Genomic DNA, 26,403 nt, shown 5'->3' with positions numbered 1-26,403 from the left:
AAAGAAAAGTCAAAAAAATTGTAATGAAAAAAGAGCCGATTGCATTCATAAAATTTAACATTCCACGATTATTATATAAAGCAACATGAATATATAAAATCACAGTTGAAGTGATTAACATAGTCCTGGGTTGTGTGTGTGTGTGTGTTTTTTTTTTTTTTGCAAGCTGAAAAATGCACCTTAAAATCTTTATAGAATGTTTACTTCCCAGCTCTGATTGTTCCCTATATTTACACATCCTCTTTCTTATTTCTTATTTCTGCTTTCTAATTTGCAAAGATCCATTGCTGGTTTGGTCAGCTGAGTACTCTCAAACTGACCACTAGTTATGAGCCTACTGAGGCACTGATACACGGCTGAATTTCTAGTTATTTTAGCTCACTGAGTCTTCAGTTAACTAACAAACTGGCAGAGAGGAGCACACCCAAGCAGATATGATTATTTAACTTGGGCAGTAAAGTGAGTGCCACCCAAATTGGAGGGGACGGAATCGTCCCTGATTGTGCCAAGTCAGAACAGAACATCTTCTGTTTACCATGATTTGTTATCTAGAATGAATCACAAACTTTGGGGGGGGGGGAAATAATGGTTATTTTTGCTGTGATGTTTCTCTAGTGGCAAATGGCAAAATTCCAGATGGATCAGAATAACGCAAAAATGTCAAGTATCCCCCAATGAGATGGGGCAGGTTTTCATCCAGAGCTTGTGGTTTTAAAACTATATAATTGCATTTTTGTCATGCAGCAAAACTGGGAAAAATGTCCCCCCCCCCTATTTTTAACCTAGCTCTTTTTTGGATAGGAAGACAACCAAAATGGAAACCGAATGAGCATTCTCTTGGCTTTGTTTGAATGATAGGCTAATTCTTAAACTCCCTAGTATTTTTGTTGATATTCAAAAAAAAAAAAAAAGAAAGAAAAGAAATATACCCTTCCCCTGTTCCCCAATTAAACATGGATACAGGAGTGATTTTTGGTTACAAGCATTAGGAAATCAATGTAAACATCAAGACCAAGCAAGTAGTTTTTTTTTTTAAGTTGGAAAAAAATGTGGTTAGTTGATATCCTGTAGGCTTTTTCATTTTCCTTTTTTTTTAAAGTTCTATTTGGACTTGGGTTCAGGTCTCCATTGTTCCTTTGGGAGGGAAAAGGACAAAAGGGTGTTCTTAGCTTGTTAGCCTTTTGCAAGGTTGAAAAAAATGCAGCTTGTCAGCACACTGAAAATGAAATTGCTCTTGGATGATGGCGGTGTGTCTGTGTGTTGTTTCTAAAGGGAGGTGGCAACAGAAAAATAGTTCATTTTGTCTCCATCTCAGCAATAATTATGTGTGTTAAGGGCACTCATAGTAATTTATCACATCCCTTGTTCTTCAAGGCTACACAAACCTTTTTTCTGTCCATGTCCTACTACCAACGAACTATCTTCAGCCTTGCTTTGCTGGGGAAGAACTGGCTCTACACATCCAAACTTCAACTCTCTTTTGAAATCCAACTTAGATCTTCCTCCATCACGGCTCGCGTTGCCACGAACACTTTGTGGGAAATTTCACGATGCCACTGTTGGTGTCAGAAGGAGGGAGGTTTTTTTTTCATGCTACAAAGGACTCTGCCGATTTGACTGTGAATACATGCTTTGCTGCTCTACTCATGCAAATAGGCCTTTTGTTTGCTTTTTCTTAGGTGCCCCAAAAGATTTTACAGGACACCTTGAAAGGATGTATAGATCGGTTGTGAAGATGTGGCATGCCTTGGAGAAAAAGTGGGCCAGATGGTCGTGATTAAAGAGCCCAAACTGGGCTGTGGGGAGCAGATGAACACTCTAATCCAAAGATTAAGGTGGATGGATCCTTGGCCAATGGTAGATGAATCCAGGAAAGTCCAAACAAAACCAGGGCTGTTTGGGTCTAACACAACTCCTTTGATCATATTGTCTTGAGTGGGTGACCAGATAGTCACCTGCTTCTTTTCTTCTCCTGAGCAAAGTCTTAGAAAAGTAGGGTGCCTCTAGCAACTTGACCTCTGTTTCCACACTAAATGGTGACAAAACATTGACGTGAAGATCCCAGATGTTTTGTAAAGCAACGTGCTAACACATCCAGAATGTATTGCTTAAGTATTCATTCTTCCCTTTTGTACACAAGACAAAAAAAGTTTTGGGTTGGCGGTAGCCAACTAATACAGCCCAACAGAGATGTAGACCTTATTTCCTCTCAGACCTCCCACAAGTTTTAGAAGGGAACAGAATTTGCACGGAAAAAGATGACAAGCCCAATCTACCACTGGCCAAGTCTTGTACTCATGATGTTCTAACATCCAAAGTTCTTCCAGTGTTCCACAAGACCAGGATAGTCCAATGGGAAAAAGAAAAAGAGGGTTGAAGCCCAGGCACTTTAACCAGCATGCTCTTCTGAAAATAAATGGACCTTGATTTGGCTTGTGTGAAAGCCTCAAGCCAGAGGGAACAAAAGGATTGCAGAGGTGAGATTTTGGTGCATCTCATTAGCTTTCGGGAGTTTTCCCATTGTGTTTTTTTTTTTTTTTTTTTTAAAGTGGCTTTTATTACATCCTCGTGGGTGCTTGCAGAAAAAGTGAATTAGCAGCGAACATGTCCATCCACATTTCCTTAATAAAACCAGTTTGGTTAGGAAGATGAGGGGGGGAAAAGATATATTTCATGACCCAATTTGTTGGTAAAAGAATGGAAACACCGTGAGTGCAAGGAAGCAGGCTAGACAATGCGAAGAGACATAGTCCAGCTTTACGCTTGCAAAGTGAGAATTAAAATCTGTGCTCTTTTACTGGTTCAGAAGGGAAAGTCCAAAGCTAGAAAATTGTCATTTTTTTCCCCTCGCTGATAACCCACTGCAAAACAGAAGCTGTGTCCTTTGTTTCAAAGGTCCCAAATCTCTCTTGATTTTCACAATCAAAATGGCCAATTGGGGTCTTCAGGGCTGGCATTAAGAGGATAGTGAGAGAGATCAACCACAAGTCTTCCGGATTTTGCACCCAGTTTTAAAAAGACAAAACAAACCAATGTCCCTTTTTTTGTTCCCCAAACAGCAGAATTATAATTGTTGCATTTGAAGAACCCTGAGATGGTGTTCAGCCAGGTGTGTGAGGGCCTCTCTGGGTTTCACTTCTGCGGAATGGCTGTTGTCTAGCTGCTTGTATGAAACCAGCATCGGCAACTCCGAAGGGGCGGGCTGTTTAAAATCAGATAGACAGACAGGCAGACAGACAGACACACACACACACACACCACACACAAACACAGGAGAGAGGGAAAGAGAGTCGTTTAACCACATTGCTGCTACTGCTGCTGTTACTGTGGTTTGCAAAGACACACAAAATGATCAGGTATTTGGGTTGCAGGCCAACACATATTAGATTTATAATACTTCAGGAGGAAAAGAACATTATAATTTCCAGAGAAGGGAGAAAAGAATGCCAAAAACATATTTTCAGTGAAAGAAGTATGCAATTAATCTTTGGGTTATTATCGAACGAGCACTGAGATTTTTAACTGCTGGTAAGGCAGTTCAGAGTTTTGAAGAACTAATCAGCTATGAACTTTACTTATACTATAAAAATAGAAGACCCCAAATTCAGAGAAGTTATAAATTTGAGGGAAGAAGAAATAATGAAATCTCGATGGAATCAACCTTTCCAAAGTCAAAGACACTCTGTGCATTTTAACAAACAATGCAGTGATGTGATTTGCGTCCAATTTAAGGGCAACCTGTTAACCTGTCAGTCAAGCTAAAAGGGAGCATTTCAATAGTAGCTATGATTAAATAGATTCTAGGCTTGCCCTCCTAGGACATGATCAACTTGACTGTCTTGAGTCCTCTCGGGGGTTCGCTTACGTTAAAAGGAGCTAAATCTAAGTTGGTTTGATGGCCTGCTGGTAGCTTATATAGAAACAAAATGAAAAAGGCTTACATCCATTTTTCATTCCACATGCATCGCCTTAATCTAGATTTTGTTCCAAATTAATTACTTTCATGTAATTAAGAGCATTTCAGATAAATGGTTGTCCCATCTCTTCTTAAAAACCTCCAGTGTTGGAGCACCTAGAACTTCTGGAGGCAAGTTGTTCCACTGATTGTTCTGTCAGGAAATTTCTCCTTAGTTCTAGGTTGCATCTCTCCTTGATTATCTTCCATCCGTTGCTTCTTCTCCTGCCTTCAGGTGCTTTGGAGAATAGCTTGACTGCCTCTTCTTTGTGGTAGCCCCTCAAATATTGGAAGACCTCTATCATGTCACCCTAGTCCTTCTTTTCATTAAATTAGACAAATTCCTGCAACCATTCTTCATATGTTATAGCCTTCAGTCCCTTAATCATCTTTGTTGCATCTTGATTACCTTGATTAATTACCTTGATCACCTTGATTAATTTTGATTAGAGATGACAAAACTTTGGAAATACCATGTGAGCGTGGACAACTGGCATCTACAAGACTAGAGGAGAGGGAGAGTTGAGGATCTGGTGCAGAAGGTAAACATTATAAAAGCGGGGAACCTACAGCACAAAGTGGACAATCACGTCCCTTGAACTTCTGAGCCAGTAGCAGAACACGTCCATCCTTCCTAAACCAATAAACCCTTTTTACGTGCAACCCAGGGGTTGCAAAAACTTAACACATATTTTGATGCTCTCAAATGTGCCATAGAAGCTCGCATGAAAACGAGGCCTTCCAATTTTAATTTTTTTATTATAAAATTATGGCAGGCGATGTACTTGTGTTCTGCTGGGCTAAGATAGTATCATGACAACTGAGATTAAAGAATCATATCCAGATATATATTCAACTGATTCCAGGAATCACTTGGTTATTTTCATGCCTTCCAGAGGAGCTTTTGGGAGGAGGAAAATACCTGTTACGACATTTTAGATGTTTCTGAGAACGCTCTTAAAAGCAGAGGCCTGACCGATGGTCTGTCTGGTGCTGAATCCCTTGCAATTTTTCTGCAGGGTCTTCTCTGCAAATGGCGAGGCAAAAATAAAATGAAGGATATGAGCGGGCATTTCTGTTTTAAACAGTGAGGTTTGGCATTGAAAAACAAATTTGGTTCCTCAATATGAAACTAAAAGGAAGTAAAAATGAAAGGTTAAGAGAAACCCACAATGATGTCTAAGAGACCTTTTGTTTAGGACCGGAGACAAATTTGGTTGCCACTTTGCTTTTTGTTTGGATGGGAAGAACTTCCCATCAACAAGAACCTCCTGGTTCAACAAAAGCCAGGGTAGTATTTCTCAACCTCAGCAACTTTAAGATGGGTGGACTTCAACTCCCAGAATTCTCCTAACTGGAGAATTCTGGAAGTTGAAGTCCACCCATCTTAAAGTTGCTGAAGTTGACCAAGGAACCAAGAGTTTCAATATACTGAGTTCCTTTTACTGCAGAAATTAGAAATTTGCCCTAATAGCCAATCTTCCTTTCTTTTGGATGTAGCCCAACAGTTGGCCAATAGGTTAACAGGGACTGACTAGTTCAAATTATAGCAAAGCGTGACAATGACCATGGAGCTTGGCCAGATTATGAAGGATCTGGATTGGATCTGGCTAGAGTTTGACCTAAAGAAGAGGCTGTCCATATTCGATCAACAGAAGAGAATCTTCTCCACAATGGACTTGGCTGTCTTGCAGAACATTTCCATCTGTATGGTTGGTTCCTAAACTCTACCTGAAGCAAAGTCCCACCAGTAGCTTATTTTTAATTTTTGTCTTGGTCTGCAAATTATTACCTAGGGTTATAATGGTCATCTTTTCATTCATGCTTTTAAGCATTTCCCTGATTTGTATAGATCTCTTTTCATTTAGAGTTGGCACATTTCTACAGAACAGGACATACAATTGATTCACGTTAAGTCAAGAAGTTTATTCTGGAACTTCAACCTTCTATCTGGATCCTGCCAACCATTTGTAGCCCATCACTACTAAAATCACCAGCTATCTTCCATCCACAGCTTTGGGACAATACCTGCAAACCTACCTTTGCTTCACAGGCTGCTGGACTATCAACAATCATTGCATTCAGAAACACATCTGAATGCATACAAAACCTCACTTTGCTTATCGGAAGAATTCTTGATGTAACTTCTCCCAATTTCACACGGTCAAAAGTAGTAAGAAAGATGTCTCCAGATGCTGAAGGAGAAAGTGCTGGTAGTCCACTGAATGTGAGGAATCCAGTCTTGGCAAACTACTCCATCCAGGTGAAAAGCTGCTGTCCTTGCCTTGCTAGACTACTTTTTAACTAGCAAAGACTCCTCCCCATTTTTAAAAAAATGCTTCCACAATTTTGAAATAATAGGAAAACTTTGTAACTTGGCTTTTAGATTTTGGCTGTGATTTGTTCTCCAAGCTTGTTTCAATGCCAAACTAGGTAACATCATCAGCAAGATTTTCTTCTTCTATTCTCTTTAGCTCACAACTGACCACACTGGCACGTAAGACGCTTATGAGTTTGGTAACGAAACATTCAGGAATTATATTAAAACAAGCTTGGAGAACAAACCACAGTCAAAATGCTTCCAGAATGCTAAGATGTTAGCCTTTCAGCCTGAAGTGGCCCCATCATTTCCATTCTTTTGAGACACCATCTCTGCTTCTTACTGCAAAGGCAATCTTGGTGGCCTCTATCAATTGATCCCCAGCAGGGATTCAGAAGCAAAACCATCCAGTACACTTAATTTTGGCACATGAGTGCAGAGGGCTGCTTCCTCCTGCAGATGCTGGAATTGCAATTTCACGACAAACTACCCTCCAAAACAGCAGCTGGATTGGTGATGACATGGGCAGGAAAGGAAAGAGGGCGGAGATGGAGGGGAAAAAAAAGGAATGGCAATTAAGCAGGGCTTTGGAACTGCAGCAAATATATGAAGTGTTCCTTCTTTTTTTTAGAAAAAGAAAAAGAAAAAAAAGCAAAGCAAGGGGGACAGATAAGCACATTATCAAAAGGTCAGATGCACGGAAAGAAAGCAAAGGAGCGACTGCATCAAATGGCAGCTTATTAAAAAGAAGAAAATCACCTTATTCATTCAGAGAAACTGTGATTACTGGAGGTTTGAGAGAGGACGAAGATAGTAGATGTTCCTGAGGAAGGAAGACGCCGGGTTACCTGGTTCACGACGAGACAAAAGGAAAGTGGGAAATTGGAGAGAGAGAGAGAGAGAGAGTAAGAGAAAAGAGAGAGAGGGAGGGAGGGAGAGAGAGAAAATCAGGCAGGTGGAAAAAGCAGGACAAAAAATAATATATTACAAATTAGGTTTTTTTTTTAACTCCGGTATGCTTTTTTTTTAATGGGGGAAAAGTACTGATAACAAAAGTTGAGAACGGAAAGGACGTGTTAGAAAGAAACTGCGAGGTTAGGGACTGGGGCCAGGTAGCTTTTGATAGAAAGGCTGTCAGTCACTATGGCATCACAATGGTGATTTCTAACGAGGAGGAATAACGGGCCTCTTTCTGCACTGCGTTGCTTCTCTTGCCGTAGTCAAACTTGAGAGTTTAACTCTCTGCAAACCTGGAGTTTGGCTTCCCATTTGACCGACTGCTCTTCAGTGGCACCTCATGTCTGGGGAAGCATGCTCTTAGACAGAGAGGCTCTATTTAAAGTTCTGGAGATCTGTCCTGCTGTGTAATTGGTCAGAGAGAGTCCATGGAGATTCTCCGATCAGCCAGGTCATGGTTGTCCCAAAGATGCTTTTCCGAAAGGCAACTGGACTTTCTTGTTTGTTTGTTTTTTCTTTGAAAATGTTTCGCTTCTTCAATTCCGACTTCAAATCAGTTGAAGAAACTTCTTGGATGAGAAGCGAAACGCTTTCAAAGAGACAACCTGAAAGGCCTCCAGGCTGGTGGTCACCATCACTTTCAGGCTGCAGTAGGTCCACTAAGAAAGGGTCAGGCAAGTCCAGCTCGGAAAGACTGGGGAACTGTGCTTTAAAGAAGCGCTTCTCAACCATAGCACTTTGAAGCTGCATGGACTTCGACTCCCAGAATTCCCCAGCCAACATGGAGTTCTGGGAGTCGAAGTCCACCCAGCTTAGAGGTGCAACGATAGAGAAACAGAGCTTCGATCCGTCTAAGCCGATGGCCCTTGGCAGATTTCAAAGCTTCATTATGCATCGGGTAGAGAAATGGCGGTAGGGTCCTGCACCAGGGCAGGGGTTGAACTAGATGACCACTGGGTTCCTTCCAGCTCTTAGGGTCCATGATAAGGGACCCTCCCTTTCGTCCATACCTCCCACCAGAAGGTCATCCCAACCCCACCAGAGATGGCTCTGCAAGGGATGGGAAACATCTCTCGTTGCTCTCCAGTTGCAATTTTGCAACAATTTTGTGTTGCAGTCCCATCCTCCCTTCTCTTCCTTTGGCTCTTTTCAGATTGAAAATGTGAGGACATGAGCATTGTCTCCATGAAGAGAGACAGAACCATACCACAGATAGTCCTTCCGTAGCCTCCATTTTTTAGAAAAAGCAAAACATTGTGTTTTCCCTTTGCTCTCCCCTCCTTTACAGTTTTTGCTGCTTTTGTCTTTGGTTAGAAGTTGGGTGGCTATATAAATGTTTTTTGGTTTTTGTTTTTTTAAAAAAATAAATTGCATACTCTAGCAAAAACTATTCTTTCAACATATTCTTTGTGTAAAGTTTACTGGAAAACTACATTACAAGCCAACACAAAGCAGAGGTCTCCATTTTACAATTCCCTGTAACAAAACCACTCCCTCCCCCCAAAAGACCCCGCTAACACATCAAATGGACAAAATCCCTCTGGACAGTCCCAACTGCAACACCTTAAAAGACAAAATAATAAAAATAATGTCTTGCATTCATGCTCAAGTATGGACCAAAACCTCAGCGCCTTAGTTGATTTTAGTGTAGTGAAATCCCAGTTAAGGTTTCAGTCTCAAGCTTTGCATTTTCTCTCTCTCCTCAACTAACCACACCTATATGGCCTCCTCTTTTCCCTTCTCAGGTGTAACCCCCCAATGGCTCTTCCTACCTACGCGGCCTCAAACCAAGCTCAGGAGTAACCAGATTTCTCCTTTCCCAGCTGTTTCTGAAACAAACTCCAGATAAGGCTGGAGAAAGAAATTAATGAACGCACCAGCTGTGACTTTGCTCCTAAGTTTCAGAACAGCTGTTTTCAGCCACAATTCTTTTGGATTCCTTGTCTCCAGGACCCCAAATCTGGAAAAAATAAAACTGGCTGGAAACGGCAGATTGATCGGCACAACCCACAACACTGGCAGTGGACTCTTCATTGAGACTCAAGCTTCATTGCAAAGCGTGGGATGTTGAGAAAGAGAGAGAAACTCAGCCCCCCCTCAGGTGACCACCTTTAAAAATTCAACTGGCATGTTTTGGGGATCTGCTCTCCTGCAGAGGAGAGAGGAAAAGCAGAGTGCTCAGATTTCAACTGGTGGAGGGCGTCCTAGACTGGACCTCCCCAACCTTGGCCATTTTATGACTTGAGGACTTCAACTCCCAGAACTCCTCAGCCAGAATTCTGGGAGTTGAAGTCCACAAATTGTAAAGTGGGCAAGGTTGGGCGACTCTTGTCCTAGACCAGTGTTTCTCAACCTTGACAATTTTAAGGCATGTGGACTTCAACTCCCAGAATTCCACAGCCAGCAATGCTGGCTGTGGAATTCTGGCAGTTGAAGTCCACATGCCTTAAAATTGTCAAGGTTGAGAAACACTGTCCTAGACTAAATTCTTCTTTCTTGAAAAGAAGGCACAGAGAGAAATATCTACCTTGGACTTGGTTCCAGCTGAATTCCCTAGAAGGCAAAATTTGAATGGGAGGTTGTAGTTCTGGAAAAAATAAAACCTCTCCTTTTCAGACCAGTCCTGATCTGGATGGATTCTACCAGGATGACATGGTTGATGGCTAATCTATCTTCAGACAGAAAGAGGGGGACTGCTAAACACTAGCTACCCTTCTGTTTGCTTGTCTGCTGTAGCTGAGTTGAACCAGATGGCAATTGTTTGAACATTCAAGAGAAAGAAAGAAAAAAGAAAAAAAAAAGATTTTTTTTAAACAAAACAAAACAAAACACAACAACCGCAGGGAACACCTGCCCGTGATTTCGCTTGAGGCCTGGCTTAGAAGAGTGGGATCCATTCTTCAACTTCACAGGCTTTCTGTTCCACTCTTACCTCGCTGCTGTTCCTTTTCAGGTGTCTAAAGACGAGGCCGATGACCTCGGGGAGGAGGGAAACGAAGATCAGGCAGATGATCGCCAGCCAGGAGGAGGCGAAGGACAGCAGCTGGGCGAAAACGTGATGCATCCGTTGCTGCTTCAAGAAAGGCCTGGGAAGAACGGAAGAAGGGAGTGAGGAAAAATCTCTGAAGAGACCCTCCTTAGTTTCTCAGATGGTGGGAAAGTTCTGCTGTTTCTGTCATTCTAATTTTACATTAAAGTAGAATTCGCTCATCTGGTTGGGATGCTTGTCTCGTTCGCCCCATAAGGATGACACATTCCCCATCCTAGCCCTCTGATATGGTCATCTCTGAAGCCACTTCAATTGGGAGGGCATTTTTGAGGAGGAAAGACAAACAGTCACCTCCAACATTTCCTTCCAAGCCTCAGAGATAGCTTGTGCTTATTAAAGTAGGGGTGCCCATCTATTTCAAACTGGCTTAAAGGTTAGGACTCTTCGGAGGAGTTGGCGAAGGGACCACCCTGTGCTGGTGAACCGTGAAGTCTTAGCATGCTTACCAAATGATGCCTCCCCAGAAGAAGGAGAAAAAGACATAGAAAATCAAGGACCCCCAGATGACAAAGTGGTTCATCCATGTCCAGAACCGAGTATCTAATGCCAGCTATGAAAAAAAGAAACAAGAAATTCAACATTCCTACCTCGACTTCACATTGCACTGATTTTTACTGATCCTAATCAAAACCATCACCACCACCTTCAATCTGGCCCATTCAAGAGGAGTTGGCTTCCCTGTCATCTGGTTGGCCTTGAGGACAGGCGTCACCGACATCAGGGCAAGAATTTAATCTCGTCAAGATCTGTATTATCAGACCCAGCTTGTCAAAGGTGACTGTTTTAATAATAATAATAATGATGATGATGATGCTAACCTTTAGCGTGACTGTAAAGACCAAGACAGTGAAAACCATCGTTCCAAACGTCCAGAGCCCTGCCATCTGAAAAACATGACGTCAAAACTTGCAATTAAGAAATACTGCTGGATTCTACTTTGAAAACAACAGTACCTGTTAAGATAAATACAGGTTTAAAATAAATACACTTTAAATAAGATGCAGCCAGAGGGAACATTGACTGGATGTAAGGAAGTACGTTACCTATTCCTTTATAGGGGCATCAAAGAGATAGAGGTAACATTATGGCCTATGTTGTCACATACAAGCACACACCTACCAAGCACACACACAAATGCACTATTACAAAGAATTATGCCTTTCAGACCTCACCTTTCCATTGTCCTCTATAGAGGCAGATTGAAAAAGGAAGTAAGCACCAAAAAAAAAGACGCAACCATCAAAAAGGCCCAGGAAGGTCCAGTAGACGAAAGGCTTCAACTGGAGCATAGCGTTGTCAGAAACATTCCTAGCAAGAGAAACACAAATTTGGACCTCAAATACAGGCCAGGACATCAGAAATGCAAGCTACTTCCAAAAAAAATAATCTTCAAAAGGAGAAATGGAGCAGATCAGAAAGACCTTAAGAAGGGAGGTTTAGCAAAATAAGACCAAGTTCCCACTTTGGACCTGTTCTGAGACTTTGCTGAGGAGGAGGAGGAGAAGGAAGTGTGGGAGGGAAGAAAGGAAGGAAGGAGAGAAAGAGGAGGAGGAGAAGGAGATCATACTCACAAATACAACTTTGGGAAAGTCATCAAGACATCAATAGGGACGTGCTGTTCCAGGAGACTGTAGGCCAAAATTGGCAGAGAGGTGAAGCAAATGTTGAACATAGTCAGGTAAGCCGCATCATAGAGAGGCTGGAATGAAAAAGAGAAGGACTTGAGCATTATATATTGCATCTGGCTTCCTGAATAAAGGAGTGAGCTGCGAGAAAATATAACCTTGACTTTTTTCCTAGCATAGACCTACTACGAATCATCAACCTGATCAGCAGCAAGACTACATCTTGGGGTGAGACAATTACTCTGTGTTGTTTTTGTTTGGCAAAATGCCTTGAAACCTTTTGAGGAACAAGCCAGAAGCAATGGAAGGCAGCATGTCAGCATTGTTCCGTCCCACTTGCAACGTTCCAAGACCTGGAAAGTACGAAACCAGCTCTCTCCGAAGCAGCAAAATCACCCTCACAAGTCCAGCTGGAATAGGACCTGGTGGAACCGTGCATCTGTTTGCTCATTATCTCCTCCCAAATGAGATTTTCTGGAACAATGGCTCTTTGGCTAGCCCTGCTAATGAGGAAGCTCCAGTGAGCCTCACCTAACTAAGGAAGACAATTGGGCAGGCAGAGGAAGGAGAAGGAGGACTACTTCTTGGTAAAAGCAGCAAAACAAAACAAACAAAAAAAAAAAACCTAAAGCCTTCGAGGGCAGCTGCAGGCCACTTCCTCCTCCTTCTCCAACCACGATGGGGACAGCTGTGAAACGGTGGCGGTGCCTCTGCTTATTCAGGGAACAATCGTTCAAACCTGCAATTGCTTGGACTTCTCCCGCACAACAGCTTCTCCGTTCACACCTGCCCTTTGCAGGAGAGTTAGTTCAATGCCGGAGTGGTTTGAGGTTGCAAGTAGATTCTTTTGTTGCCGTGGGGGTTTTTTCCCCCAAAAGGAGGAAGGGAGGGAGGGAGGGTAGAGAGAGTGTTGCCCGCAGCTGCCTTTTGCTCTTGAGAAAAGGACAAAGAGGCAGGCTGAAGGAACAGCTTCTCTGGGCTTGGCGAGAGGAATCATTAAAAAAAAAAAAAGACAAGATGAAAGGCATTATCTATGCAACTGGAGAAAGCTTCCTGTCCCAGTCGTCCAAACTGGGAAGGGCTACAGACTGGGCCCTCCTTCACAAAAATAACACCAAGCTCCCAGTCCTCAGACGTGCAAGAATTTTTGTCACCCCAAATTACAGGTAGTCCTTGACTTATGACTACAACTGATCCCGGAATTTTGGTGGTTAACTTGTGGCAATTGTGGAATCACCGCATGACTTGGCTCGATCTTATTTAACCGTTTTAGGGCAGCTGTTAAATGGATCACATGGTGAGTAAGTGAGCCATGTGGTTGTTAAGTCCAAATCCAGCTTATACAATGGGCATTTTTGGCCTCAAAATGGCAAAAAAATGTTTTAATAATAAAGTTGGAAGGGACCTTGGAGGTCTTCTAGTCCAGCCCCCTGCTCAAGCAAGAGAACCCATGCCATTTCAGACAAATGGCTGTCCAGTCTCTTCTTAAAAACTTCCAGTGTTGTAGCATTTACTGCTTCTGGAGGCAGGTTGTTCCACTGGCTAATTGTTCTAACTGTCAGGAAGTTTCTCCTTAGTTCTAGGTTGCTTCTTTCCTTGATTAGTTTCCATCCGTTGCTTCTTGTCCTGTCTTCTGGATTCTTTGGAGAATAGCTTGACTCCCTCTTCTTTGTGGCAGCCCCTGAGATACTGGAAGGCTGCTATCATGTCCCCTCCCCGTCCTTTTCGTCATTAAACTAGACATACCCAATTCCAGCAACCGTTTCTTATATGCTTTAGGCTCCAGTCCCCTGATCATCTTTGTTGCACTTCTCTGCACTCTTTCTAGAGTCTTTCTAGAGTTATAAAACTTGATCACATCACCGCAAGATTCTGCAACCAGTCATAAACCTGAGATGGTTCTGAGCACCTGAAACACAATCATGTGACCGGAGGGGCAGTACAGCAGTTGTAACGTCTATGACGCGACGTAAGTAACTTTGAACAGTCATTAAGCAATGCGTCCTAAGTTGAGGACTACTTTTTGATCACAACATCAGTAACGACGCACAGGGCTACCTACCTGCTGTGAAAAGCCGCAGAAAAACTGATATAAAAACTGCGGGAAAATGAAGCAAAGGTTCTAAAAGAAATATGGGTGGGGGGAGGGGAGAGAGAGAGACAGAAAAAAAAGATGTTAGCAAGAAAACCAGATGATGTAAACGTTGTTTCTGCATTTAGAACTGAGAGTCAGAAGCTGCTCCCTTTAAATATTCTATCCCAGCCTTCAGCTATCTACATTCGGCTCTCAATTCCCATCAGCTTGGCATGAGGGTGGACGGTGCTTAGGTTGTTTACCATTTTTCAATCCTCTTTGTTTGTTATTCTTTATTAGTAGGTCATATTTTGCATTAGACTTTTATGTCTTATATCTTTATATACTTTTGGTAGAGTAGAGTAGAGTAGAGTAGAGTAGAATAGAGTAGAGTAGAGTAGAGTGAAGTGGAGTGGAGTGGAGTGGAAAATGAAAAGGAATGGAATGGAATGGAATAGAATAGAATAGAATAGAATAGAATAGAATAGAATAGAATAGAATAGAATAGAATAGAATAGAATAGAATGCAGAGTAGAGTAGAATAGAATAACCAAACAGAAGTAATCCTCAAGTTATGACTGCAATGGAGTCTTCTAAACAATTGGTCATAAGTGAAGGACTACCTGTAAAATGGATTGGACTAATTGAACGTCAGGGTGATGTTCACAAATGGTGAGTCCTGCACTCCATCATTCTGTCCACCTCATTTCACTTTTGCTCCCTACCCCAAGGATCCTGCTGGCTCTGCCACCTCCTTCCAAGAGTGTTTTGCTTCCCTGTTAACCTTCTGCTGAGCATCCCCCAAGGCCTGGCAGTGGCATAGTCCCCCCCTGCCCACCTTCCCCTTGACCCCCGAAACCAATTTGTCATTCCCTTTACCTTATAGAAGAAATACTGTACAAGATGGGAGATTCGGACATAATACAAATGCCCGTGTGCCAAGAGCAGTCTTTTCAAGTGTTTAAACTTGGGGATGGCATAGTCGCTGTTCCGGGCAGCTTGGCGTCCCTCTTTTCCCTTGATACCTGGCCGAGGAGAAGAATGGAGCAGGTCAACCTTGCACGTCAGAGGCCTCAATATCCTGATCAGCCAGAAGTTGATATAAACTCTCTCGGCCTGGCTCCTATATGTTTGTGGAGCTCATAGACACTGTTTCCTTTGACCGAGGGTCTCCAAACGTGTCAACTTTTAAGATTTGTGGACTTCAACTCCCAGAATTCCTCAGCTAGCCATGCTTACCGATGCCCACGTGAGCTTCCAAAATCATGCTGACGTCATTGGCCCCATCTCCAACACTCAGTGTGATGGGACTGCCTTTGGAATTCTTAACCATGCGGACGATCTACAGGGCAGAGAGATGGATGGTGGATCAGGAGAGGTTGGTTGAGATGTTCCTCACCCAACTTTGAACCAGTTTCCCAAGGACGACACCACCCTGAAAAATGAACTCAAGACTAGACCAGACATTTGTGGCCACTGGCTTCCCAAAGAAGTGCCTCCCCATCAGAAAGGATGCCGTGCAAGATTCTGCTGGGACAGGAAGTGACTTGGCTCACTACCGAGGACATTAACACACCTGAGCCTTTTGCAACGGGGCCATTCGACAGCACAAGATGGCGGTGCATTTCAGGCAGATCTGAAGAAAGATGTTCTTGTAATGGGAGAAGTTGGAATCCTGTGAAGGGTTCAGGATCATGGAAAGGGTGGCCCCATCAATGACCAGCCCATAGTCAGAACCGGACAGCCAGTTTCTGAAACAGAGAAAGGCGACTTGTTGGCTGGAGACCTTGATATGACTCCAGCTGTATCCAAAAAGAGCCAAGGAGGAAAAATTGAGGATGAATGAAACTCAAGGAGTAGCAAATCCTTCTATTCTTCTGGCTGTTTTAATTCCTTTAAGAGTCAGACATGTAGGGAAATGTGTTTTATGTGCTACTTAAATGAATTACCCTTCTTTAGCTGAGAAGGAAGAGATGGAAAAATAGCATTTCTGGGTTCTCTGCAAGGAAGACATCAAGGCAGAAAAACAAGGAGAACTTAAGATATCCAGCAGCTTGGTTTAATGGGGCCAAGGCAGGTCAAACTGAGATCAACTCTTACAATAAAAGTTGATGCACTTGGAAAAATGTGAGTTCCAAATATCTCAGACCACAAAAGTCCATCCTCATGGATTTCTCCTCTCTCTCTACCCCTAGATCAAAGATCTCCAAATCTGGCAACTTTAAAGACTTGTGGACTTCAACTCCCAGAATTCCTCAGCCATGGAGTCCTCAAGTTGCCAAGTTTGGAGACCCCTCCCCTAGATTATTGCAAAGTGCTGCAGTGGCAATTAGCCCATCTCCCAACCCTTCAGATCGATGCTTCTCAATCTTAGCAACTTTTAAGAGGTGTGGACTTCAGGTCCCAGAATTCCCCAGCCTGCATCTATGGCTGAGGAATTCTGGGAGTTGAAGTCCACGCTTCTTACAGTTGCTGAGGTTGAGAAACCCCACTTTGGTTACTGCTTAGGGTCCCACTCACTTCTTCCCTTGAGGCGCGTCAGTCACCAACTTTTTGTGATACTCCAGCAGCAGTTCGTGAAGCTGCTCCATTTTCCTGTCCCCTTCCTCCACCGTTTTCGCTGTCAACAGCAAGAGTTCTGTGCTGGTGTGGAAGAGGCGACAAGCATAGCAGGTGGCTTGGGCCGTCTCCAGCTTGTCCCCCGTTAGCACCCAGATCTTCATGCCTGCCGCGTGAAGAGCTTCGATGGTTTCTGCCGCAAAATCCTGGAGTCTGCAGGAAAATCGGTGGAAAGGACTAAACCAACAGGTGGGGATCTTCCTCAAAGCTCGCTCTCTATTTTGCCTTTTTCCCCAAAAGGACAAATCATTGGATTTCTTTTTTTAAGAAAAGGGGTCCTTCAGAACACGTAGCAAGGAAGCAGTTGAGCTACACACATCAGCCCACTGAGGACAGCAAAGACAAGAAGACTATGTAAAAGAAATCTAATCTGGATCAACACAAAATTAAAAGTGGGTTTTCTCCGTCCATTTCTCTGGGTAACCACTTAGAGGGATTTTCCCATTTTTTGAGTCTGATTTGCCAAGTCAGCCTTCCCTCCCCTGTCACTCTGGTCTCAAAGTCCCATCTTCTGAAGCTAGCTTAGGTACTTAACCTATCAAATATTTCTATCATGGCATCTTTGACTGGTATGAGCAGTTGTGGTAAATTATAGCATGGGGTACATTAAATCATTCAAGTGTCAAACACTTCCTTAATTCTGGAGTGCCTTTTGGGGCACCAAATTTAATTTAAAAAGCTTTGTTTATCCCTCTCCTTCCCAGAAACCCTCGGCTCCTTGAGAAAAAGATGAGAAGGGGGTTTAATTGGGTGGTCTCCATATTTTCTGAATGCAGAAAGTTTGACAAAGAATGGTCTACAAAGCATGGCCCCTACTGATGGGGCTACTAAATGGGCAAATTCAACGTTTTGTACTTGAACAGAAGAATCTGGGCACATTGCACCTTCATCTGATTAAAATAGATTGGGACTTCAACTGCCTGGGAAGGCACAATGGGTTATCCTAACTAGCCAATGGGGCTTACTTGTCTTCTACAGCAGTGGAGCCAATGAGATGCATGTCCTTCTCAATTTCATCAAAGACCTTGGCCATCCTGGCTTCTCGGTTATGTAAGGCCACGGTGGCTTCCTTAATCTGGGCCTCTAGAACTTTGTAGACTGCGGGAGGTATTTCTTTGTAGGCCACGCAGAGAGTCCGATAGCCGTCCTGAGAGATAACAAACAGAAGATGTGATCCCTGAAGCCAAGACATTCCAGAAGAGGGGCATCCAGAATTGTTCTGAAATATAGTGCCCCATCTCTTAAAGTGGGCCAGACTGGATCAGGTGGATGACAAATGCAACCTGAAGAAAGCACGGCACTATGAGTGAGATCTTGAGAACATCACCCATGTGATTCTCTCTTGGTTTCCCACCTAAGATATGAGACTTGTTCCAACCCCGTCTATGCTCTTGGATAATCCCCTTCATGGAAAAGAAGAACCTGAAAGCTGTAATCAAAATACCATGAAAAATGTGTCACCCATAGATAAATTGACCCACAATTTTCATGGTACTTTTGGTTAAATATTTGAAGATCTCCTTCTCTGTGGTAGTCTTCTTCCTTCTTAATTCTAAATATGCCCTCTTGAAGGAAGGAAGGAAGGAAGGAAGGAAGGAAGGAAAGAAGGGAAAAGGAGGAGGAGGAGGAGGAGAAGTGAGAGAAGGGGAAGGGCTCCACCAATTTCTTTCCTCGGGGTTCAAGTTGAGGAGGATGGATTCCTGAACATCTACAAGCCCAGCTGACTTACCAATGCATTCTGTTCCACATGGACTTTTGTTTTTTGTGCTTCAGCCTGAGGGACCCATGGGAAAATCGAAGAATCTGCTCCTTTGCAAAACAAGTATATTCTTCCTTAAAAGATAGGGAAACAGAACATTTGGATATTAGTTAAGGGGCAGGGATACATACGCAGATCTTCTTTTCTCTAGCTAGCCAAACCCAGATCCTGCAATCGTTCGTCCTATGTCCATCCATATGAACATTTGTCCTGGGGAGATGACAGGGCTCGTTCACACTCTTCCTCCTATATCAGTTTTCCCGGGTTTCCACTCACCATCTGGCATCTTCACGAGAACACTCATCCGGCGACGGACGCAGTCAAAATCAAGGACGTTCAGAAGTTCGTATCTTATTTTATTTTATGTTTAAGAAGGAAGGGGAGAGAAAGAATATTTAGTGATGAGGAAACTGAAAGGAATTCTAACCCCATTAAGCTCAAACGAGAAAAGTGTCAGACGTGAAGAATCACAACCACATGTTGTGATTTATGCTAACTCTTAAATACAAAACACAGGCATAACTAGAAAAATTTAAAACATAAAGGTACGTGTAAATACAAGCAAGACTACTTGCAGCACAGAGTAGCAGAAACTCCTCCATTCCAGGAAAACCACATTAAAAAGCTATGGATGGATGGATGGATGTCTTAGGCAGTTTTTTCCCCAACACTAACTGTCTTGGCTTTGTTTTTATTTTTTATATAAAAAAATAGCTGTCCCAAATATTGCAAGCCTGTGAACTCTTGTGGGATTGCATGGATCTCAGCTCCAAGGTATAGACCCCACGTTGAATGAAAAGACTAAAAGCTTCCTTCAAATCTTGAAGATTTCATCTGAGAACATTGATGTTTTGATGATGATGACAATGGTGATTAGGATCATAATGAAGGTTGGAGTAGAAGACCACCAAGGTCCCTTCCAAGTCTGTTATTCTGTTATTATCATCATTTTTTGGATCATCATCATCACCCTCATATTTTACTGAGTTGGGGAGGCAAGATCCACATTTCAAGAGGGGTTGAGATGGGCCACTTTGCTTCCAAGTCCTGCCTAAAGTTTTAATTATGTATCGGGAAAACATGGATGGAGCTGATGGGTGGACCTGACGGGTCCAATCGTTCAACACATCCTGCTGACTCCTCAGAATCAGAAATGAATGTGAGAAGTTTGGCATGAAGCTCAACAAACAAATGCGGCTAAATAAATTGGATTGGGAAAAAGCCAAAATTAAACCAGCTGGTTCAATTCTGGATCCTTTTCAAAACTAATTCGTGCCTCCGTGACTAGGCCCGGCTTCCTTGAGGAGACACCTCAGCCTGAAAACCAACCTACCTTTCAATTTGCTTTTGGGAATTTTCTACCATCATGAAGTTATTTTCTTGTCCTAGAAAAGTGAAACCATACCTGTCAATGAACAAAAAGGACAGAATGGCGTTGAAAAAAAAAAAAAACCAACACACAGTCTCTCTCTCACACATACACACAGACACATACGTGCATCACACATGCACACCCTTTAGATACGAAAAAAGTGAACTAAATAAAACAAAATAAAATAAAGACTGCAGAGGAGGGAAATTTGAGCAGAGAACAACCATAGTGTTCTCTGAATAACTGCCACAAAAAAAGAATGTAAAATCGGGCAGGGTTACATGGTGTCCCAGTTAATGACCGCCATGATTTATGTCTATAGTTCTGGGCTCAATGAGGACTATAAGTCAAGGACTATCTGTATTATGCGGGCACGGGAGCAGAGGTCCCAGTGAGTCAATCATGCAATATATCAAAATTCTCAGCATCCAAAGATGATGGAATTGTCCATCCATCAATCATCTGCATGACAGTGAAGGCAAGTGGGAGGAGGAGAAAATACAGTGGGGAAAAAATGGATGAAGTGGTCTTACTTCTGAGCCCCCTGTATCAAAGCCACTTCATCTGGAGAAGCTGCAACGTAGACTTGGGTCTTTTGGGGCTGCAATGTCGCTGCATCGATTTCATCTTTCTGCTGGACTTGAACCGTATGGCAGAGACACAAAGCTCGAAAGAACAGTTCTTCTTGTCTCTGGAAAGGAGGGTAACCAAGAGAAGAAATGATATTAAACTGGGAGACATTCAGTTCCTACAGTCCAAGATAGCTTTTGAACAAGGTTCTGCTCCAACTGTCCAACTGTCCCATTTTTTCTCCTCAAGTCAAACCTGGGGGAGGTGGGACAACCATGATCATATCCTTTCCCCTTGATCTGCTGAGATGGACAGCTGGGCATCAGCATCCTTAGCAACTGCCATACTGTGTAAATATTAAGCCACCTTAACTTAAAATTATCTGGATAGAATGTCCCTTCTCCTCACCCAGGTCAACGGTTAATGCAAGCAGTTATAAATCCAAGGGTGTCAGGACCTAGCTCACAAGGGCTACTGATCTTCAACTTCAGAAGAGGCACTCTGCTTCCTTATTCACTAGAGGTTCTCCTGAACAAGGGCCTGAGTCATGGTAGGGATCTACAGACCTGTGTAGGCCAAGTAGATGCAGCTATGAATCCCACAAAAAAGGCATCTAAAAATCAGAAGAAGCCCAGGAATCTTCTGTTCTCCAATCTCCTATGTTGGCAACATGGTGGGGCATGTTGTACCTTGTCTGCTTTTCCTGTAGACCTCTTGGCATCCACTTCTGAAAAGGAGTCGCAGTATCGGAAGCCGTCAATGCTGCATTCAATGAATTCCATGGTGTTTTCTGTCAAAGTTCCCGTTTTATCAGAAAACACATATTCAACCTAGAAGGAATATTGCATATTCTTTTTTAGAGAGGCACAATTTTAGATTAGATAGGCACAATTTTCTGCCAGAGCATCTGTGGGTTTTTTCCTCCCCCAAATAGTGACATTTAAGATAAAACAAAATCAGCAGTAAAACTTGTGCATGGAAGGGAAGTAATAAAAAAAAATTAAGGAGTGCCATCTTCGGTTCCCTTTCTGTCTTCCCTTCCTTCCTTTTAAATTTTTGTATGTGTATATTGTGTTTCAAGATATGACAAATCCTAGAGAGGAGTAATTGAATCATGTTTTTAAATTGGTACTGAAGTTGGAAACTAAAGGCTCACAACTCACAAACCATGCACCATGTTTTCTCTAGAGACAGTTCTCCTTGTTAAGATAGCTTATTTGGAGAAGAAGCTACTGTAGAAAGAATTCAACCAGATGGACACACACCAACTGCAAGAGTAGCATTTGCCCTTATCAGATCTGAGATCCAAGAGTAGTTTCAGCTGGTAACAAGAAACCTAGTTTCACTATTGTTTGGTAATAAGAGACATCATCTCTTTTTCTGCAGAGAAACAGATGCGAGAAGATTAGAAGACCAGCCAACATTTGCCTGTTGAATGGTGGAAGGCATGGGGGAGACATTACTGACCTGTCCAAGTTCTTCATTGAGGTCAGAGGTGTTCACCAATGCACCTTCTTGGATATTTTCATCATACATCTCTTTGTCCCATGTAATGAAGAAGGAACCCAGAAATTTCTGCATCTCGACAGTCACGTACATGGAGACCGGAATAATGAAGTTGAAGAGGACCATGAAGGACAGGAAATCAGTGAACATCTTTAGCAGCTGAAAAGAACACAGACACACATCGGGTAAGATACGCTAAGTCACTCATGCATGGAACAAATATGAGTGTAGACAACTGCCAATCAAGAAAAGTCAACCTTTCTACCTTGAATGTTTCTCTCTCTCTTTGGGTTTTGGGATTGTACCAGGGTTCGTCGTGATATGGGACACTCTGCCAGACGTATTTCAAAGTAGTGCATATGATAGCCTTGCTCACGAGCAGGCATAAGTAGAACAACAGGAACATATTGATTGACCTGGAAAAATCAAATGTTCCAAGAGTTAGGGCGATATCGTGTGTTTCACAAACAATACACATAATGGGATGAGAGGATTTGCTCCTGATAGTGTTAAAGCATTGGCTTAACTGAGGTTAGACCTAACCAGGAGTGCGCAATTAATTTTCTCAAAGGGCCACATGAGAAGCAGGGACTATTGTGGAGGGCTGAACCAATATGGCTGTGAAGGTGCGTAGGCATGCACGCACGAACATACACAAACTGAAAAACAAAACAGCAGTTGCCTTCAAAACAAAAGCAAGCCATGGACATGGACAGCCAAAGGGCCGTAAAATGCCCAACTCTCATCTAAACAAAACAGCTTGCTGAAACCCAGTAGCAATAGCATGTAGACTTATATAACCCTTCACAATGCTTTACAGCCCTCTCTAAGGTCAGCCTATTGCCCCCTACCACCTTGGATCCTCATTTTACCAACTTTGGAAGGATGAAAGGCTGAGTCAACCTTGAGCCCCATCAGAATCCAAGTTAGCCTGCAATCCTGCATTCTAGTTACTTAGGCTGTTTTGTCTGATACATTAGCTCAAGAGTGCAAAGAGAGAGAGGCTGAATCCCAAATTCGATCCATTAACTAATTCCACATGTGATCTCATTCATCAGTTGCTTATCTCAAGAGGTTTCTCAGCTCACAACTTGGACCATTAAGCTGAACCTGTTTGCTTCTGAAGATCAAGGGTAGGGAATTTGTGATTGCCCATGGATTGAAGAATCCAACTTCAGGAATCACAGGATCTGTGGCCTGGGTCCCTGTCCCATCTGCAAATATTAATCCCTTCCTGGTGTGAAGAAGGCATAGAAGAGACTACAGCATTTTGTACACAATCCAGACTCAAAGAAATATCTCTTTTGTTTTGCTTTAAATGAATGTTTATGAAGACAAAGAGCAGGGGAAGATAGTCCTCCAGCTTACTTTTCAACCGCAGAGCGTTTCTGAGACTTCCCTTGATAGTTCAACGCCATCTTGGTTTCCATTCCAGTATATACAGCGACACCTATGAAACAAACACAGTTGTGGGAGAGAAACTTCTTAACAATTAAAGAGCTAGAAAGAAAAAAAGGGGCAGCAATATGGTTAGGCAGCAGCCCTGTCTTCTATATGCCTACTCTGAAGTAAATCCTAGACATGCCCAGGATTGCAACTCTCAAGAAAATCAATGGATGAGAAAGAGAAGCAGGAAAGCAGTTGCTCACCATAAATCTTTGGGGTAGTTTTCAATTTTGCTCCTTTCAGCAAAAGATTCTCAGGACCCAATGGCCTAAAACAAAAAGGGAGGATCAGAATATTTATAAGAAGAGAAGCAACTGGAAAATGTCAATGGCCAATCACTGGTTGAAGAAAAGAAAAACTGTTTAGAATATGACAAAGCTAAGGTCGCTTATGACATCCTGCTACATGGGGAAGTGTATAAAATTATAGGTAGAGGAGAGAAAGAGAGGTCAGAGGCAGGGATTACAGCACTACCATATCTGGATTTCAAAAATTTGGATCAGCACTAAGATGACAGCCAAAGATTAGCTTGTCTATATCTCACAGCTGATATCTAAGGAACATCTTGATTTCTTAGCCTAAATGTGATAGCCCTTGATATTAAAAAGAAGCTGTGCCAGCCCTTTGAGGTAGGGCAGATCAGAAAACAGATCTTGTCAGAAATGCTAGAACTTATGGATATAGGCTAAAACAATACAGTATATTATTGGAACGAATGAAGGCGAATTTATATGTCCCAGGATAACGTTGCAGGATCCAGTCTGGGTCAGTCACCGGGATCAGAGGTTTCATTTTCCAAGCTTTTGGACTCATCCTGCAGCCCATCCTCAGGGAATTTCTTGTGTATGTTTTGGGCTGTCCTGTGTGTGGTATTTGAAACATTACAGGAACAAGTTCTCTCATTCCACTATGTGCACTGTTTGTGAAATACCACACACAGAACAGTCCAAAGCAGATGGCGAAGTTCCCTGAGGATGGCTCCAGCACAAGTCCAAATGCTTGGAATGTAAAACCTCTGATCCCGGTGACTGACTCAGACTGGATCCTGTAACATACTGGAAGCCGGTCAATGTTGTACTTATAGCAAAGAGAATCAAGGTGAAGCCTTCTTGAGTTTCTTCCTCACCCGTCCTGTTTTCCCAGATAAGCTTCATGTTTCCCCAACTTTGCCATACAGAGCTTCTTCAAGGCTATCTCCGTACTCCCCTCCAGCTAATTAGCTACAAGATGTTAAATCCCAATCCATCAAGCAAAGGAACTCACCTGGCTAATGGCTCTGGTTCATCAGTGTAGATATTAATTCTGCCCACAAATCTGTTGAGACATACACAGAGTAGGATATTCATGTACTCTACATGGCTCATTTTCATATGGGAGTTGCAGCAATTTAAATTTAAAGGAAGGAAATGAGGCGTGGAGAAAGAGACTATCAGGTTCTCGCAAAATGAGAAGATCTCTACGTCAAACTTCACCTGTACAAATCTGGCTGAGGTTGTTCACATTCTATGGTGGCAACCACACTGTTCATGGCTTCAACTGTATTCATCTTGGCTGTATCTTGCACAGCATAGTGAGTCTAGAAAAGAAAAGACACATCAACAGCTGACTCCTGCCAACTTTAAATCTGTAATCTGACCCATCATTGGATGGGATTCATTGGTATCTTGTTCGCCCCATAAGCTACTTCGAGTTTTTAGATTATAGCTGCATAATAATTTTATTATATTTTTTTTACAAAAATGTGCAAATAAAAACTAACCTAAACTAACAATCAGGAAGAAAGATAAGGAGGAAAAAGCGAGACAGAAACAGGACTGCAGAAAGATACAAAAAGGGGGAAACTTTACTATTCTCTTCCTCTATTTCTCTCCCTCTTTTTCCTCTTCTTTTTTTCCTACTTATTAGTTTAAGAGCTCTTTAGATTACAACAGAAGACAATTTTTAATGATCCATCCAAGAAATGCGGGTGTTCATTCTATGCAGCAATGAGTGAATGAACTTTGTGATGGGAATCAAACAATTTCGTGATTAATGTCAAACCTCTTGGCTGTTCATTAGACGCTCAGTTTCACTCTGACTTTTAGGCATTCACAAGAACATAGCAACTACCAAACTGATAGGGAAAAGCAAGCTTCTAGTATCACTTTGATTTCCAAGAATGTCTCCCGAGTCCAACCTGTCTCCTAAGTATCTCTGGAGGGCAGCTGTAGACCTCACTGCTTTGCTTGGAAGGATACCCAGAAGAATAGACCAAAGTCATCCAGGTGGATTTGAGGGTTGAATGGTTTGTGAGAATGACCTTGGGGTACAGGGGGAAGAGCCACAGAGTAGGCAATGATCAAATAAGAGGCAGCTGAGCCCACAGAAGTAATGGAACATGCCAAACATTTCAGAAAGGTCCCTTCTTGGGTTGTAAAGACAGAGGATCAACTGGTGATGAGAGGCATCTCAATTTTTTTAAAAAATTACTCCATAACTTTAAGCTGAGATGGTCACGATTGTCAAGACAGAAGTTTTTTTTAAAAAAAAAGGTTTTTAGCATTTATACCCAATCCTTTCTACATATTCTGATGTGTTTTGTTTTCTAAGAAAGCAAATTCATTGGAAATCAGCATAAGAGAAATTCAAATGTTCATTCTGGACAGAACAATTAACTGTGTGTAGAAAGGATTGGCGTCCCCTTCTGATGTAGCAGTTAAGACACCAGTTTAGAAACCAGGAGACTCCAAGTTCTAGAAGAAGACTAGAGCTAACTGCACCCAGATCTCTTGCCAAGAAAACCACAAAGGTATGTTCACCTGTCCTCTTACCTTGTGATTTGATTCTCCATCTAGACTGGCAGTTGTGACATAGCAGGTCCCTTCCTTGTTACTTGAGGCCAGTAAAACTAGATCACAAGGAAAGGTTTCATCTACCGGCACTTCTAATATGTCACCAACCTCAAAACCAAAACAGAGAGTTGTAATTTTTGTAAAAAACAGTCTGCTCATCTGTCTATCAATCTGTCTATCAATCTGTCTATCTATCAATCTGTCTATCTATCAATCTGTCTGTCTATCTATCTATCTATCTATCTATCTATCTATCTATCTATCTATCTATCTATCTATCTATCTATGAAATCCTCAAAACATCCATCCATCCCTCAAAA

At 42.4% G+C, this 26,403-nt stretch overlaps 1 protein-coding gene across 7 annotated transcripts in view; it reads right to left on the bottom strand.

The window, feature by feature from the left end:
• Positions 1-147: 147 nt before the first annotated feature.
• The window catches only part of ATP11C (ATPase phospholipid transporting 11C), a 47,214-nt gene continuing 20,958 nt past the window's right edge, over positions 148-26,403 (bottom strand). For 4 of the 7 annotated variants that reach the window (XM_039354716.1, XM_039354714.1, XM_039354717.1 and 1 more), the window contains exons 6-29: positions 26,063-26,191; positions 24,725-24,828; positions 24,516-24,566; positions 23,456-23,520; positions 23,175-23,256; positions 22,072-22,222; positions 21,768-21,965; positions 20,990-21,130; positions 20,264-20,421; positions 19,692-19,763; positions 18,635-18,708; positions 18,329-18,432; positions 17,565-17,746; positions 16,501-16,752; positions 15,557-15,731; positions 15,220-15,322; positions 14,860-15,005; positions 13,969-14,028; positions 11,853-11,980; positions 11,454-11,589; positions 11,100-11,165; positions 10,728-10,831; positions 10,165-10,318; positions 148-3,202 (exon numbers count right to left, since the gene is read on the bottom strand). In XM_039354716.1, coding sequence (XP_039210650.1) covers positions 3,065-3,202; positions 10,165-10,318; positions 10,728-10,831; positions 11,100-11,165; positions 11,454-11,589; positions 11,853-11,980; positions 13,969-14,028; positions 14,860-15,005; positions 15,220-15,322; positions 15,557-15,731; positions 16,501-16,752; positions 17,565-17,746; positions 18,329-18,432; positions 18,635-18,708; positions 19,692-19,763; positions 20,264-20,421; positions 20,990-21,130; positions 21,768-21,965; positions 22,072-22,222; positions 23,175-23,256; positions 23,456-23,520; positions 24,516-24,566; positions 24,725-24,828; positions 26,063-26,191 — 2,973 coding nt within the window. In that variant the 3' untranslated portion in view covers positions 148-3,064. Of the gene's footprint in view, positions 3,203-4,877; positions 4,983-7,034; positions 7,124-10,164; positions 10,319-10,727; positions 10,832-11,099; positions 11,166-11,453; positions 11,590-11,852; positions 11,981-13,968; positions 14,029-14,859; positions 15,006-15,219; positions 15,323-15,556; positions 15,732-16,500; positions 16,753-17,564; positions 17,747-18,328; positions 18,433-18,634; positions 18,709-19,691; positions 19,764-20,263; positions 20,422-20,989; positions 21,131-21,767; positions 21,966-22,071; positions 22,223-23,174; positions 23,257-23,455; positions 23,521-24,515; positions 24,567-24,724; positions 24,829-26,062; positions 26,192-26,403 lie in introns of those variants that run through there. The other 3 variants (XM_039354719.1, XM_039354718.1, XM_039354720.1) reach the window with 3 other exon arrangements.

The sequence above is a fragment of the Crotalus tigris genome, unplaced genomic scaffold, assembly GCF_016545835.1.
Source record: "Crotalus tigris isolate CLP2741 ecotype Arizona unplaced genomic scaffold, ASM1654583v1 scf7180000018585.330925593:3314079, whole genome shotgun sequence".
In the NCBI taxonomy this organism is placed as follows: Eukaryota; Metazoa; Chordata; class Lepidosauria; order Squamata; family Viperidae; genus Crotalus; species Crotalus tigris.
The sequence above is the reverse complement of the archived record's forward strand: the minus strand, read 5'-3'. Positions and strand labels throughout refer to the sequence as shown.